The 17,730-nt window shown below is 37.9% G+C and overlaps 1 protein-coding gene across 1 annotated transcript; it reads right to left on the bottom strand.

Annotated features, from left to right (window-relative positions):
• Positions 1-398: 398 nt before the first annotated feature.
• LOC137965902 (mitochondrial uncoupling protein 1-like) lies at positions 399-5,538 on the bottom strand. The gene is made up of 9 exons (XM_068812281.1): positions 5,086-5,538; positions 3,390-3,608; positions 3,202-3,280; positions 2,568-2,701; positions 2,354-2,452; positions 2,152-2,256; positions 1,269-1,343; positions 994-1,080; positions 399-698 (listed from the first exon to the last, which is right to left on the bottom strand). Exons 1-9 carry the CDS (start codon positions 5,167-5,169, stop codon positions 663-665), a joined length of 918 nt encoding a protein of 305 aa, XP_068668382.1. The 5' UTR covers positions 5,170-5,538; the 3' UTR covers positions 399-662.
• Between the last annotated feature and the right edge of the window lie 12,192 nt (positions 5,539-17,730).

The raw sequence follows: 17,730 nt of genomic DNA, 5'->3' as shown, positions 1-17,730 counted from the left end.
ACTAGGTTATTGATGTTGCCGATGATGCAAGACATATGCACGAGCGGTTAGCCAGGTCTCTCAGGACTGTGTGGGAGTGAGACTACTAGGTTATTGATGTTGCCGATGATGGGTAGGTAGCTTTCTGGGTCCTGGAGGCAGTTTGCTACCAGCTGCTGGTCTCTTGGCTTTCTGCACGAAGAGGAAGAGGATGCAGCTCGCGAGGAGAAAAGATGGATGGAAGATGAAGTTCCATGATCGTTCGTAGCAAGCGAGTGAAAGAGGTCTGAGATTTAATTTAGGGATATTTACCAAAATATCGGATTTGAAAATCTTAATTACCAAGATATCGAATTCCAACCCTTATTAGCCCAATTTGTGATTTCGATATCCACGAATACCCCAGTAAAAACAAGAAAGAAAAAAAACAATTGATAGGAAGAAATTGAACAGTAAGGCCTGTAGAAGCACCAACTTTTCTTGCAATTCCCTGGACCAGTAAAATGGTACCCAGATGATGCTCCTATTAAGCCAGTTGGGAAGGCTTTCTTGGTTGTTTACTGCCACATTATAGAAGGAAATAAGCGAAAGAAAAACTTTTATAAATGGAAGGCTTATTTCTATTCTCATAACTCTGAAACAATCTTGGCTTCCATGCTAGTCTTTGGAAACTTCATAAATCCTTAATTCGGTACATCCTTTATGAAGAATTTCTTGACCTGTTATGGACATTAAAATAAGCCAAAATGAGTACGATAAAGTAATTCTAACCAACAGTAATTGGTGCACAGTAGGTGAAGGAAATAAAAGCTGACTGGTTTGCATAATGAGTCGAGTCAAAGAAAGAGAAAAGAGTTTCATATGAGCTTAAATTCCTCAACCAATTCCACCAGCACCTTTGGCAGATTGAATCAGTAACAAAAAGTTCTTCCTCAGGAAAATTGAATCATTCTGCAAGTTGTCCAACCTAGAAATTAGATATTAAGAGAAATCCTTAATTGAAAAGTGGTTCACCTGCTCCAATGTCAAAAACATGATCACGTTCCATGATCCCAGTCGACCAAAGTTTGGGATGAACCCTTTATAAAATGCCAAAGGTCCCTGCAGACATGACAAGTCAATCAGAGACATCGGTTACTGTTATATAGGAAGACACTTGCAAGAAACCCATTAGAATATGTTTTTAAAGCTACTTCACTGTTCTATAGGAAGACACTTTAAAGAAATCCAATAAAAATATGTTTTAAGTAAAGAAGATCATCAATTCTCCCTTATGGAAATCCACATACATCATTTCTTAAGGTTTTAATGAAACAGTCAAGTGTGTTTTTGTAGGCGGAATCTCCCATCATTCTGGACTTCACCTGCACATTAACAGAGAAAATGGAATCACGATAGCAAATACAACAATATAACAATAATATCCAAAGACGAGGATTGATCATAGGATTTTTGGAACAAAAGCTTTCTAACTGATGTTCCTTTTCAGAAGTTTACTCACACCAGGAATTCAAAGACAAATAACAAAGAAACTAACAAGTATACTGCAGCTCACAAGGTAACAGAGTAATGGAAACAGAAATTCTCTCGACAACTGTATCTTACACCTAAGAGAAGAAAGGTCATGTCTTTATTTTAGTCATCCACTATTTCTTAAGACTAAACTATCCGTACATAAACAAGTCCTTTTATCACAAATTTTACATCGCTTAACTACTTTAGTAAATGATAATTGTCTAAAGTAACTCAAATGACCACATAAAAGAGGAACAGTCCTATCTTCTAAATAGCTCAATCCACCCATTTAAGTTATGTTAGTCAAGCTTTCTCTATGAAGCTTGTAGACTAACTGATACACTAGGAACAAGGTGATTCAGTATTTCTGTTGTATCTTCATATGAAGGGGATTCATTTCTAGTTCAACGGATTTGACATTTTAATCATAGCATTCACACGATACCCATCAAACATCAAATTTTCTATGTAGAAATATGTCAAATACAATTATGTAAACTCAAATTACTACACTGTTCCAATTTTAATTGTCGTCAGCATTTTCAACTGTTGTGACTTTAAATAAGAATTTTTCCAACTGAAAAACTGAAGTGACTAATGTAAGATGCGATCATTCTCGCTAGCACGGAGTACACAGGCAAGAGACCAGACGCTTACCACATCAACAGGAGAACCAATGCAGACAGCAAAAAATCCTGCTCCTAAACCAGCCAAGAGATGCGTAACAACATTGTCTGTGAAACCTGGAATTTTCAAAATCGTCTGCATTGAAACAGGTCAGGATGGCACCAAGGGGCACATATTCAACATCAGAGATGAACAATACTCCATCAGAGAGTTTCGGCACTCCTAATATTACCTCTTTCACTTGATCATAACTGGCTAATTCTGCAGCATTAATAATGGCATTCCTTGCAATATTAGGTCCAAGGCCAGTCCAAAGAGCCCCAAGTCCTTCCTAGAAATGGATCACGAGTGGGCTTTCTTTTTACAATTGTCCAAATTGAAGTTTACTTGACAAGCAGATAAAATGTAGGATAACATTTAAAAATTAAATTTGAAGAAACATCTACCTGTCTAACTATAGTTGAATAGGCACTCAAAGCTCCAGAGTAACGCCTGGGTGCACCAGGAGGAAGCTTTCCTTCAGCTTGAAGGCGAACTTTAACAAGGTCAGTAGGATTAGCCACTGTAATCGCCAAAGCACCTGTTTGATGTAACACAGCACAGCAATCAAAGAAGTGAAATCTATCCCAAAATGACTAATCGAAGATAGGGTGCCTTTTTTTCCAACTAATAACTTTATGACTTTTCCTGATATTAAACCCATGTGGGATTATTCCCACTAACACTCCCTCTTACATCCAGGCCTACTTAAATAGACAATAAGCCTAAGTTGTAAACAACACAAAATGGGTAAGAACTAAACCGGGCACAAATTGGGCCCAACAAGGCACATGTTTTGCCCTAATACTATATTTAAGTTGAGTCCAGGCCTATCCCAAAATGACTAGCTGAAGTTATAAAACACTTTATCCAGCTAATAAGCAAATGACTTGTCATGATGTTAACCCATGTGTAACTATTCTCACTAACAATTTTGACATCGATGTGGTGGAAAATGTAGTAACACAGATACATTAAGACAAGACAGAAATTTTGAAGAAGGGGGCCACAGACATCTGTATACTCTGATTGAGAACTCACCAGTGGTAAGAGCAGCAAGCACCTTCGTAAATAGTGGGACATCTCCAACAAAATCATTACCACAGTATAAGTTTTTAACCTGCATATATTTCAAAAAGTTAAGAAAACCTCTATAACATGTGTTTGCTTCCATTCCTTTTGATGGTTATATCATAAATACATGAAAGAGTTTGACATAAAAAAAATACCGGTTCATATAACCCTATTCTTAGCCCTCCATAGATGCACTGACGATGTAATCCTGGCACAATACCCTTCCAGAGTGCCGTCAAACCTTCCTCTCTGGCAATTGTAGCAACAGTGCCTAACATTCCCCTGTATTTAGGTACACCAACTCCATCGCCTGAATTTGCTTTCTTCTGGAGCTGCAACCTAACCTTTGCAGTGTCCAAAGGAATAGTACATATCTACATAAAAGTAACATAAAAGCAATATAAGAATACAATGAGTGACCAAAATTTTCAAATACTAAGATGCAAAAATATTGTGTATGGATCAAAAGACAATTTTTCTTTTCTTTTTGAAGGCTAAAGCCAATGTGATTGACATTTTTCACAAGTAGACCCTGTCTTCTTGGATGTATACATTATTAGAAAAAAAATACTGATAAGGTGTGATTCTCTCCAACTAACAAGATAAAGATGGAGGTACAAGTGATTCTCTCCAACTAATAAGATAAAGATAGTGTCACAATGTAGTAATTACCGACAGCAAATATTTTCAAACAATGATATTTCCAGTTAGAAGTTTAAACATTGAGGAGAATAATTTACCAGTTTATTATAGGTAAATGTCAATTTGTTACGTAACAACAATGTCATAATTGGCAGTCCCAAATAATGACAGTCCACCTACAAACCTATCTTTATAAAACTATTAACAGATAGTTAGCATCAATACATGTCCAACACAGAACTAAACAACAATGTGGAACTTTTCGTGAACCACTTCCGAATTTTTCACTTATTTGAAGGGGATCAAACGAGTTCTGCATGGTAAGTTCATGTAAACTATAATAACCAACCCCAGAAGGTCAATGTGCCTGGATGCAACACAGCCTTTACAATTTCTACATATTCACTTTTAATCAATTTTAGGTGAAACTTTTTGACCCTGCCATTTAGTGTTGAACTGCTGGTCTCAACCCCTGTAAGAACAAAGAGCTGCATCAGGCTGGAACCAGTGCCGAACAAACTTATCAGATACAAGAACAGGATTACGAAAGCATGTCAGGATCACATCAGAAGCCAGTTACAATGCCCAGCTGAGACTCTTGCTACAGAAGAGCCTGGTTTCATTGACATATAGGAAGAGGCAAAGGTTCATAAAGAACAACCTTAGAATACAGCTAGCAAATGCCCGCCAGAATTCATTACAGGAACAGGATTCCTGTCGCCGAAACATAGATAGCTGGGCCAAAGCTCCGGCGACGATGATGACGCTGACGAGGTAAAACTCTACCATGAAAAGTTCCCACTTGCATTTAAATGCAGAACAAACTTATAGGGAGTTCAAATACTGCGTTATGGACTGATCAAATTTTCAGAGTGCGAGAAAGTATATATAGAAGCAAGAGGTGAGCCCAGTGAAAGACAAACAGTCAGACAGGGCAGAAAAACGAATCCGAATATCACTGTTTACTAAGTACCCGGGAAGAATAAAATTGTCTACAGAAATCAGCCTACTCTACGGGATGCATAACAAAGACAAACGCCCACGGGGCAAAAAAGAAAAGAAAAAAAAAGTGATCTTGTCCAAATCCAAGTACGGGAAAGCTCAACCGAGGTTCCAAGGAAAGTGTGGAAAAGTGCAGGCAACGATCAAAACCACGAATCAAACTCTTAGACGACCAACCACCAATTAGGCAAATCTCAATGGATATACCTCAGCGAAACAAGCGGCAAAAGCACTGCTGGCGAACGTCCCGGCGAAAGAAATCTCCGACTTGGACTTAAGATCCGTGACCATGTTCGTCGAGACACACACCCAACGAGCGGAGACCGCTTTTCCAAGCAAAATGCCGGAGATCAGAAACGAAGAGGCTGCGCAACGGAGGGATCGATATTGAATCTTTATAACAGAAACGACGTGGGAGACAGCGTCGTTAACGAAATATTGGGAAAAAGCGTTTGTGTACTCAGAACGCAATTGGGTCTCGCTCAGACTTCACCTTCCGCGTCACCACCGATTTTGTATCTGGAATAGTAATGGCCGAAGCATTCGATTCTTCTCCAAATTGCCCTTTTTCTTCTTCCTCGGTCCTCACAGAACCGAGTCCTCAATCCCTATCTAATTCTCTTTCTCCCCGGACGAGGAAAAGGGAGAATTGTTCTTTGCTCCTTCACAGTTGCCGTTGGAGAGCTGACGTGGAAATAGAGTCAAGGCCGTGGATTCTGTGGGCCAACAATTTGAGTATTTACAAAATCTAGATTGAACCAGCCCATTAAACTGGGTTTAATCAGAGTCTGATGGCTTTTGAGTAAATACTTTGAATTCTTAATCTTCCATGACCCACTAATTATGCCAATCGGCGGTTCATCGAAGCGGTCGCCGATTCGGACTGCGGATGAGATCATCCTGGCCCTTGAATTATAAAAAATGGAGATTCATACCACATATGTATCAGACCACTGACATCCATTTGGACCAATAAAGTGGTCTCGTGGTGGCTGAGTCCCGAGTCCTGCCACATGCGAAGCTCACCGTACCTCGGATCACACAATCCAGACCTCCATTTTTGTGAACCAAGCTTGTTAAACCAAATGACGAGATGATCACCCTCACCTTGTAAGGGTTTAAAGTTATTGGCTAAACGAAGAGTTTTTCTTTTGTAGTGTTTATACCTCAATAAGTTTTTAGATTAGTCATACATAGATTAGTGAATACAAAGATCTAAAATTTATTAGTTGAAAAAAAGGTTTCCTAATTTGGCTAGTTAATTTTGGATGGGCTTTATACCCAATTTCACATAATATCAGAGCAGGTACTTTTAGCTTATGCAGAAAATGAGAAACGGCATGTTGGGAGAAAATAAGAGACTTATGTCTTAACTCTCCCCCTAAAGCTCAAGTTATAGATGAATAAAATTATAATATTATAATAATACCCGTAAAACTTAAACTAATTACATCAATGTCATATTTATAGCATGACTATTTATTTACCATCATGCTACCCCTATGTGGGCATTCTCCTTGGTCTGTGGGCTTGAACCTGTCTTCTACCTCTCTTAGATATATGTGCCTTCTTTGGTCTTGTAGGGTTGAACCCATTTTCCACATACTTGGACTTGTAGGCGTTCATTGGTCGTGTAGGTTTGGGCTCATATTCCAACACTTTTCCTCAAATTGGGGGTAAGAGAATGTCATAAAAATCCAGTTTGTTGCAAATGGTGTATAGGATCTTCCCGTATAAAATGACAGTCATTATATCTTCCAACACTCCCTCAAGCTAGTGGCCTCTTTGTTCCTTACCAAAAGACCCAGGTGGCATAATATAAGAAAGAGTGTTAGCTGTAAGACAAAACTCCATACTCCAGTCAAATGATCATAGTCAAAAAGATTTTCCGCCCAATTTTACTAGCGGAAAAGTAGCCCTACTGTGGGGGCACAGAGTCTATCCACTTCTTCAAGGTAGCTAAAAAAAACACCTCTTGGGTGAATAATAGACTTGACTCACATTGGATGTTGGACATACTCCTATAATTTTTAGGTAGTGGGTCTATAAGAATTACTCAGAAGTATAGTAATAAACTCCTCCATCACGGTATCCCAATATAGGGCACCAACTTTCAAATGGTAGGAGTTAAATTGCCAAATAAGAGGGTAAAAGGTAATCACTAGAAAAATAATATTTTGGGGCCACCATGTGCTTTCTTCTTCATCTTAACCAATGTTGACAACAGTCAGCAATTGAGAAGTTCTTCTTTAATAATAATGTCTCAATCAGAGAGACACAATAACAGCAACTGAAATAGGCATGGGACCAAATAACACGTACCAAATAATGAAAGTACTAAAAAATGACACATGAAATAATCCTTAGAGAGTCCAACCTTGAATAAGAATCTGAGTAATAAGCTGCCAAAAATTCTAGATAATAATCCAGTTGGAGACAAAGGACCAAATCAGACTGAGGCATGCGATCGAGTCAAGTCGAGTCATATATCAGACCAATATAGCCAAGTTGATGTGCGGCTCAACCGCAACAAGACAGTCAGCCTAGTTCGCTGGCTTGACTCGGGCGGAATCCGATCTCAGCAGACAAACACTGGATTAAATCAACCTACCTAACTTGGCGGATTAAATAAACTTCGTCTTCCCCACAACATTCACTTCCGAAAAGGGCAGGAGGCTGATTCATCGTCCCAAAACAGCAACAAAGCAGAGATGAAGACAAAAAATCAGCAGCTTGAGATTAATCATCAACCGAAGATAAAATGCAAGAGAAAGGCCAACGAAGAGATAGCCAGAGATAGAGACTTTCCGAAAAAGGAAACAAAGTCTTCGTTTTCTCGAAGCATCGCTGGTGATTGCCGAGCAGAGCGGGACAATTGCGAGAGCAGAGAAACTTCAGACGGCAATCAGATAGCAAGAGATGAGCAAGAATTACTGGAGCAGCTAGTGAACTCAGAAAGATACTCTTTTTGTTCTATGTCAGATGCCAGCTGAAACACTTTCCAAAAGAAATATCAACTGGCTCAGCCGAATATTGCTTAGAAGATAGTTGCTCGGAGTGACGATCGAGTGGGTAATGTTAGCTCCGGTTTGGTCGGTGTAAAGGACGACGATGGACCACCATTGCGCCACGGAGGGGGACGACACAACTGCTTCAGAGAAGGAGAAGAAGTCGCGAATGAGCCATTGTTCTACCACTGCCCACCAGCCGTACCAGATGAGGTGGATTTTGATAGGAGAGGAGAGCACCATACCCATGTGGTATCGGAGGTTCATCAGGTCTGACGACCCCTCAAACCTTTTAGACTCTGTCACAACGCCACCCCGACAGCTACCGTTGGCGACAACATTAAGTGTCTGCTTCTGTTGCTGGCATGGTAGGGATAAGTGGAGGCGACAAAAACAATAGCAGAAGCAGGAGAGAAGGAGAAAGAGAAGAGTAGCCAAGCAACAACCCTTCGTTGTTGGAGCCTTGATTTTACCGGCCTCTTTCGACAACGCTATTAGACAAAAAACAATAGTAGTAAAGAAAGTTGGGTTTCACGAGAGGAGAGAACCAAGCAAAAACAAGGGCACAAGATAAAGAGATAAAAGAAAAAAATGGAATTCTAAATCACCTTAGCTATGAGTTCTTAAAATTAATGCTTTGATACCATGTTAATTTTTAGGACTATAGATTTAGCTCATTGAGAAAAAGAGAAATGGCATGTTAGGAGAAAATAGGAGGAAGAAAGATGTTATAGGAAGCTCAATTTATAGAATAATAAGATTATAATATTACAATAATACTTCTAAAACTTAAACTAATTACATCAATGATATCTTTATGAGATGACTCTTTATTTACTATCATGCCACCACTATGTGGGCTTATGGGCCTTCTCCTTGGTATATGGGTTTGAACTCATCTTCTACCTCTCTTGGATGTGTGGGCCTTCTTGGTCATATGGGCATGAGTCCATCTTCCACACACTTGGATGTGTGGGCCTTCTTTGGTCGTGTAGGATTGGGCCCATCTTCCAACAACTTGTAATTTGCGTATGAACATCTATTTATAACAGAGGAAATAAATACAATCTAATTACAATTAAACTACCCTTATCCAGTTACACCCAAAGTTAAACACTAAAAGATGAGTCCTTGAACAATTAAACAATTAAACATAAATAGAAGACTAACATAATTAAAACACTTTTAACTGAGACTCTTCTGTGACACTTCCCCCTGTGAGACTCCACCATATTAATTTTGACTTTTTGAGACTTCTTATTGTGTGAGTCATGTAAGAATATTCCATATTTTCTCTTCAATACTCCCCCTCAAACTGGAGTTTAAAAACTTAAGCTTGCAATGAAAAAGATTTTTAGTCTTCAATCTTCTTTTGCGAAAAAAATTCTTCATAGATGCAAAATTCTTCATCTTTTTTTCTCCTCCTTTCTTGAATATTTTGGTCCCATAAAAATTACAATAACATGTGGAAGAAAATACTTATTTCTTATAGTTCTTCTTCTACTTCTCCCCCTCAAGTTGGGGATAAAAAGGACAAAGAGACCCAACTTAGGCAAAACAATATGGGAGAAGAAAATCACTCCTAACTGTACGATAAAGCTCCATATGGTAATTACATGAGCCAATGAAATATGTACATGATTAATTACAAATAATAAATAAATAACGTTATAAATTACAAAAACGAAAGTAATACATTGAGTTATTAATTTATTAATAACATATGATATACTCTAATCTAAAAATGAATAATTTAAGAGAAAAAATTGATCTAATCATAACTTTAACACACTATATATTTGTACATAATATATTTTATGTATTATTAATTAATAATATAATATCACAAAATTTAAAACCATTGGTTTAATAACTATAGCAATCGGATAATTATGCCAAAATAATTTATCAAATATTTATTTTAACAATATTTTAATTATGACTATTAAATCACTATTTTAATATAGTAATTGTAAACTAAATATATTAAATAAGTAAAAATAATTATTTTATATATAAAAATAATTATTTTATAAATAAAAATTATAAATTAATGATTTTTATGAAGATAGTTTAATTTTTCCTAACTTAGGAAAAATTAAATCATCGTCGGCTTCCTCAGCAGTAAGCTAGCGGGCAACAGCGATGGCGACGGGGACAGGCTAGTATGCAACGACGACGGCCGGCGAGAGGGAAAAGAGAGGGAGGCCGAGAAGCTCTGCAACAGATTCTCGACCTCCCGTGCTCTGCGACGGAGGTCGAGAGGGAGGATGGCTGTTAAACCTAAGCATATGGCTGAAATCAAAGCTGAATGGGGAAATCGATGACGAATCGAAGTAGAAATTAAAAAAATCGAAGCCCAAATGTCAAAATCGATCAGGAGGTTCAAAGGGAGAGCGAGTCTGAGATGGAGAGAAGGACGCCGAAAGGACGTTCGCAGCGAGATGGACGCCGTAGAGAGGCAGACTGGAGAGGGACGGTGGAGACGAGAGAGGGAGCAGAGAATGAGAGAGGGCTGCAGGAATGAAATGGCTGAGAGGGTGTGCGGCAGAGAGAGCCCCGAGAGACAGCCCGGCGCTTGAGTCATGTAGACGATTCTCAAAATCGGGCAAAAAACACTTTCCGTCATTTACTCTTGGGACATGAACTCCTGAGTCATGGATGTTTATGTACATGACATGAATTTCGGCGTTCCCTAACGACCTCAGGACATGAACTACATAATGCGCATGAAGATCATGTCCTGAGTCATGTGCACTAACCCCCCCTAACTAAATTTCTAAGTTGTTATATTGTCTTTCCTATTTCATTAACCACGACAAGTTAAATGTATTAGGCTTAGCTGAAAATTGGATCCATTTGTTGTTAATATTTTATTGATTGCAGTATCAATCTAGAGCACCCTTTTTAGTTGCGATACAGGAAAAAATATCAGAGTGAAAATGCATATTTCTGACTTATTTTGATCAATTATCTGTATTTTCAGCTTAGCAATTACTCTTCACTAGGTTAGGTGTTATGTATTGCAAGCCTCACTTCGAAATTGGAAGTTTCGACAAGAGCTTCCAGTCACGTAAACTCTCTCAGTCAATTTGGATAAAATATGTTTTTTCTTATTTTCGCAGTTTTCCTTCCATATTTTTTATAGCATAATATATTTCTGTATAAACAGCTGCGAAGCCAGTTGAGAAGTTGACCCCAAAACTAGTAAACCTCTGATTTGTGTTTACAGTTTTCTATGTTGATGTAAAGGGATGTTACAGTTGATTACTATGTGGGTTTCAGACGAGGACACCTAGCAAGGCTACAAGCATGTTTTTTGGTACTCAAGAAAAGTGTGCCACTTGAGTAAAACAGCATATCCACTCGAGAAGGTTGGTTTCAGTGTTAGAAAACCGTAATCTTAAATTATAATCCAAAATTTTCATCACGTTAAAATTATTACGATTCGGGATACATATCTGGATCCATTCCGAAATTTTGTCATTTTGATGCGGAATTACTATGATGAATAGATGAATGGTTTTATGATCTTCCTCAACTAAATCAGCTTTATTCCACTACAGGACCGTCGTCATTCCTCCGGATGGGGAGAAGAGAAACCGTGTTTGATTTAGCGTATGGGGACCACAACCCTGATGTTCTATTTATATTGTTTAATTAAGGTTCCCATAATTCCTTAATTAAGACAATATGGGTATCTACTCAATTGGCCCATATTCCTTCTTTAGCAGTCTATGGACCTACCAAATTTAGCCACTTAATTTTACCCCATATTAAATATAATTGAATAAAATATGTTGCTCAACTTAGTAAATGTGAGTTTCCTAACAATCTCCCACTTGGGTTACATATCATTCCTAAAATAATTATATCACAAATTCTTTAGGCGCGCATCTGTATACTATGGAGCATCTTATATATTAATAATGGAACCACCGCGATTATCATCACAATACAGTCATGACTAAACCACGATGATCACCATACTAATACACTCAATGACATAGCTCAAATATGGATGAGTAGCATGGAAATTACATGCAATGTGATCTCGGACATGCCTATTTCCAACTGTTCCTTCTTTAGTCTTTAGTGAGATCTTTCCAAAGTCCTTAATGCATGCAAACATTGCTCATAAAAAGAAACACAAGCAAGTTCACAAATAGAATAATAAATAATCAATTTTATTACGTAAAAAATCAAATAACTCAATGTCTAAAGCAAACATATAGTACATTAATGATTCCCACTAAACCAAGGCATCCTAAAAAATAACGCCCATATGAGCAATGTGCTCATGAAAGACCTTAGGCGTTAAACCCTTTGTTAATGGGTCTGCTAGCATAGAGTCTGTCTCTATATGTTTTATAGAAATCTGCTTATCCTGAACTCTCTCCTTAAAAACTAGAAACTTGATGTAGATAAACATCGACTTCGTCGAGATCCTGTTGTAGTTGGAATAAAGTACCGTCGAGTTATTGTCACAATAAATATTTAATGGCCTGTCAATGCCAACTACCACACGCAGCCCAGTGACAAAGTTTTGCAATGATATTCTGTGGTTGGACACCTCAAAACAAGCAATGAACTCCGCAACCATGGCTGAAGAAGCTATGAGAGTTTGCTTAGTAGACTTCCATGAAATAGCTCCTTCCCCCAACATAAAGATGTAGCTTGATGTAGAGCGTCTACTATCTTGGCATCAAGCAAAGTCGGAGTCAGAGAACGCAATGATCTCTAAATTGTCTAACATGCCGAATATGCTCAAAACCTTATCGATATAGCACTTTTGTGACAACCTAAGGATACCTTGAGAATGATCTCTAAGTATCTGTATACCTAATACAAAAGAGGCACCACTAAGATCTTTCATCTCGAATTTCTTCGTTAGAAATTTCTTGGTTTCGTGCAGTAAGCCTATATCGCTACTAGCGAGCAGAATATCATCGACATATAATATCAGGAAGATGTATTTACTCCCACTGAACTTATAATATACACAGTCATCAACAACATTCGCCTCTAAACTGTAAGAGGTTATGACTTGATGGAACTTGTGATACCATTGACGGGAAGCCTGTTTGAGACCATAGATGGATTTATTCAATTTATAGGCAATAGACTTTGGATCACCAAATACAAAGTTTTCTGGTTGTACCATATAAACCGTCTCATCAATGTCTCCATTAAGAAACACAGTTTTGACATCCATCTGATGTAGCTCTAGATCTAAATGAGTCACTAGTGCTATTATTGTTCTAAAAGAGTCTTTTAAAAATACTAGAGAGAAAGTCTCTTTATAGTCTATGCCTTCTCTTTGAGTAAAACCTTTAGCGACTTGATGGGCCTTATATCTCTCGAGATTGCCCTTTGAATCCCTCTTGATTTTAAATATCCATTTACAACCAATAGGCATCTCACCTTTAGGCAACTCGATGAGATCCCAAACGTCATTGTCATTCATAGACTTCATCTCATCCTTCATGACATTAATCCACTTTTGAGAGTTCAACGTAACAAACGAAATAACAGCTAACCGTCCTGAGTCAAGTTTTCTTTCATGTGGCCTATAACGTCGTGCCTCAGCTAGACAACCCCAAATGTGCAAGTGTCTAATGCTAGGCTTCTTGCCTAACCAAAGCTCATAGGGGGTTTTAGCAATTGCTTTGCTCAGTACCCTGTTAAGGATGTACATTGCGGTCTTTAAAGTTTTTCCCCAAAGTGACTCTAGCAAGGAGGAATGACTGATCATACTCCTTACCATATCCTTAGAGTTCTATTTTGTCGCTTTGCTACATCGTTCATGCTGGGTTTGCCCGACATGTTGTATTGTGGAACAATTCCACACTCTTTGAGGAAAATCGCGAAGGGTCCTGAATATTGTTCTCCTGATCCATCATATCTTCCGTAGTATTCACCACCATGGTCGGATTTGACAACCTTTATTTTCTTTCCAAGTTGAAGTTCAACTTCAGCTTTGAATGACTTTAAAACGTCGAGGGATTGTGACTTCTTGTGTATTAAATATAGGTAACCAAATCTAGAGTAATCTTCTATGAACATAATGAAGTATAGTTGTCCATTCCATGAAGCTTTAAGGAATGGACCACTGATATTTGTATGTATAAGTTTTAAGACATCTGTAGCTCTTTCGACACTTAATTTTCTAACGTTGGTTTGTTTCCCCTTGATGCACTCAACACAAACTTGGAAGTTTGAAGTATCTAGGGGTTAAAGAATTTCATCTGACATAAGCCTTTGAATTCTTTGTTTAGATATGTGTCCTAAACGTTTGTGCCATAATGTAGAGGAATTCTCACTTAATCTTTGCTTCGTACCACGTGAACTTGTTTATAGTATATCTCTATAGGAAGTAATAACATCAAGCATATACAAATTATCAATTAAGGGACCAGAAGCAACAAAATTTGAATTTTGGTAGAGACTACCTTTATTATTTCCAAAAGAACAAGAAAAACCTGATTTGTCCAAAATGGAAATAGAAATTAAATTCCACCTAAAAGACGGTGCAACAAATGTCTCAAATAAATCCAAATAAAATCCAGTGCTTAATTGTAATATGAAAGTTCATATAGCCTCTACTGCAACTTTATTGCCGTCGCCCATAAAGATGAATTTTTCAGCATCACTTGGCGGTCGGCTCCACAGGAAACCATGCAAAGACATACTTATGTGAGTGGTAGCACTAGAATCCACCCACCAAGTATCTTTAGGTACATAAGCTAAATTAACTTTAGAACAAGCTAGAGTTAGAGGCATACCCTTCTATACACGCCAGGTGGCATACTTGGGACACTCCTTCTTCATGTGTCCCGACTTCTTGCAGAAGTAGCAGGTAAACTCCTCATCCTTCTTCTTTTGTTTCTTAATATGAGAAGATCCTTCCGCAACATCCTTACCTCTCTTATTCTTCTTGTTCTGAGAGGTTGAGGCCAAGTGAGCACTTTGAGTCTTATCTTGTTGCTGCCTCTCTTCTCTTGCACTCTGTGAGATATAAGCTCTTTTAGGGACCATTTGTCCTTCTGAGTGTTATAACTCACTTTGAATTGCCCAAAGTGTGCATGAAGAAATATCAAAACCAAGTGCACGAGCAAGTCCTCAGACAACTCCATCTTAAATGACTTGAGTTTTGATATGAGATGAGACATCTCCATGATGTAATCCCTTATGTTCCCTTTGCCCTTACACTTCATCAAAACGAGTTTAGCCAAAAGGCTACTCGTCTCTGACTTTTCGTTCTTGCCCAAAATATTGCTCAATTTTCTCAAGGAACTTCTTGGCGCTCTTGCTCTTAGTAATAGAGCCCCGAAACACCTCCAGAATGAAGCGTTTCATGATTATCAAGTATATTCGGTTAGAGCGCTCCCACTTCTCAATTTTAACCTCATTGAGGTTTTCCGGTGTAGAAGTGTGTTGCTCCACTCGAAGTGCAAGATCCACATTCATACAATCGAGGACAATTTCCACAGTATTTTTTCATGCCTTAAAGTTCGTCCCGCTCAGCATTGGAATGTTGTTTATTTGAGTAGTAACATTCATAACAATAGCAACAGAAACTGGATATAGAACAAAATAAACAAGCATACTCACATTAACTAGTATATCATATAAAGAAAAACAAGACATGTACAAACAATCCAAATTGGTGACCCATCTCAAGATACCTAGTACAACATTAATTCCTAGTATTTGGACAGAAAAATTAACTGTAAGTGGTACTCTATATGCAATGATCAAATATTGACAATCAGTTCTGTCAAACAATAGCCTTTCTTTGGACCGACTATTGTTCACATGAAAAGTCTTTATAATTGTCACACATTTATCATCACAGACACGTTGTTGATTTGGCCAAACTGTGTCTTCCTTTGGGCCGAGCACAATTTGCATAAATAACTCCGCACAAACATCTATGTATTTTTAGTCAAATTAATCTACACTACAAAGGTTACTTTGGCAACATGTGGCTTCAATCAATTTGATTAAAATACTAGACCAATTGCATAAAAATAATAGGAATTTTCATAATTAAAAAATCAACTTAAATATGCCCATTAAACAACTATATGTGCATGCATAAATATTCACATGAATAAAAATTGCATAAAAACGGATTTTGTAATTTCTTAAATTTAATATATGTAATAATTTTATCCAATAATAGCACACGGATGCGAGTTGGTATACTGCTTATAGAGTTAAACGTAGACATTTGCGTGCAGGTTCGAATCCCCACGGCCATAAAAATTCAATTTTTAGTACCGAATCAGCTCGGTTCTCTCTCGGGGTGAGCCAGTCTGAGTTGACTCAAACCGCCCGATTCAACCCTTGATATCCGAGTTGCACCAACCCGTCAAACTCGTTTCAACCCCCGACGAATCATCCCAATCGGTCCGAGTTGACTCAACCGAGTCGACTCGTTATTTAAATCAAATGTAACCTAAGTTCCAATTTTTTTAATTTTTGTTCTTCCCTGTGCGTGCGCAGGAGGTCGTCTTCAACCTCCAACCACGCGCAGAGGAGGGCATTGGTTTTCATCGGCGGTCCTCTGTAGGATGTTGGACTCCCGTTTGACATCGATCGCTGGCGTCCGACGGCGACGCCGGCTAACACACAACGCCGAGTCGAGTTTCGTGGAGAGCAACACACACAACATCGGGGCTGTACAGAACCATCCTTTTTCTCCATGGAACTTCTCCATTCCAATTCCAATAATCAATAATACTGCTCTGATACCACTTTAGAAAACCGTAATCTTAAATCATAATCCAAAATTTTCATCATACTAGAGTATTAGGATTCGGGATACATACCTCGATCAGTTCTGAAATTTCGTCATTCTGATGCGGAATTACTATGACCAACATATGAATGGTTTTATGATCTTCCTCAACTAAATCAGCTTTATTCCACTATAGGACCGTCGTCACTCTTCGGGATGGGGAGAAGAAAAACCGTGTTTGATTTAGTGTATGGGGACCACAACCCTAATGTTCTATTTATATTGTTTAATTAGGGTTCCCATAGTTTCCTAATTAAGACAATATGGGTATCTACTCAATTGGCCCATATTCCTTCTTTAGCGGTCTATGGGCTTACCAAAATTAGACCACTTAATTTTAGCTCATATTAAATATAATTAAATAAAATATGTTACCCAACTTAAGAAACGTGAGTTTCCTAACATTCAGTTCTATGATGTTGCCATCAATTATTAATATATACTTGCCATCAATTATTAATATATACTAGTGACATTGTTGTCCATTGTTTGACGAGTACTTTATCTACTTTCACTAGCTTTATAGAAAATTTTCTTAACCAATGTTCAGTTTTAGAGTCTTCTGTTAAATTTTCATCACATGTGATTGTAGTTATCATGTCTTCAGACCTTCAAGAAAAAAAATAAAGTAGCATGCCTTAATTAGTCACCCAACTTTAGGTTTATGCTCTTCCGCAGTTTAGTTGTGGTTTTAGCTGCCATAAGTTGCAAATTGAGAAGCTTAACAACCACCTCTCTAGGAAATTTTAGCTAATATGCTCATGACATTCCCATTGTTAGTGAACTAATTTGATTGATAGTTCACAAAAATGCTTACAGAAGTATGGTTTTATGTCTATCATTAGATTCGATCATTTAGATTTAGACTTTATTGCTGGTAAATTTGATGGAATTTCTATTCTGGTTCCTGGTTGCCTCGAATTCCAAGGCAAGTTCAGGATACCCAGTAAAATACCACTTATGATTGTAGTTTCTGGATTTTTTACTGAAGGATGTTGTGAAAGTCCAACTTCAACTTGAAGGAGAAATATTGGAAAG

The sequence above is a fragment of the Aristolochia californica genome, unplaced genomic scaffold (genome assembly GCF_029961685.1).
Source record: "Aristolochia californica isolate CCGP_79_NKW_82.1479 unplaced genomic scaffold, dmAriCali1.0.hap1 SCAF_5, whole genome shotgun sequence".
NCBI classification, from domain to species: Eukaryota; Viridiplantae; Streptophyta; class Magnoliopsida; order Piperales; family Aristolochiaceae; genus Aristolochia; species Aristolochia californica.
Note: the sequence above shows the minus strand (reverse complement) of the source record. Positions and strands in the feature narration are given on the sequence as shown.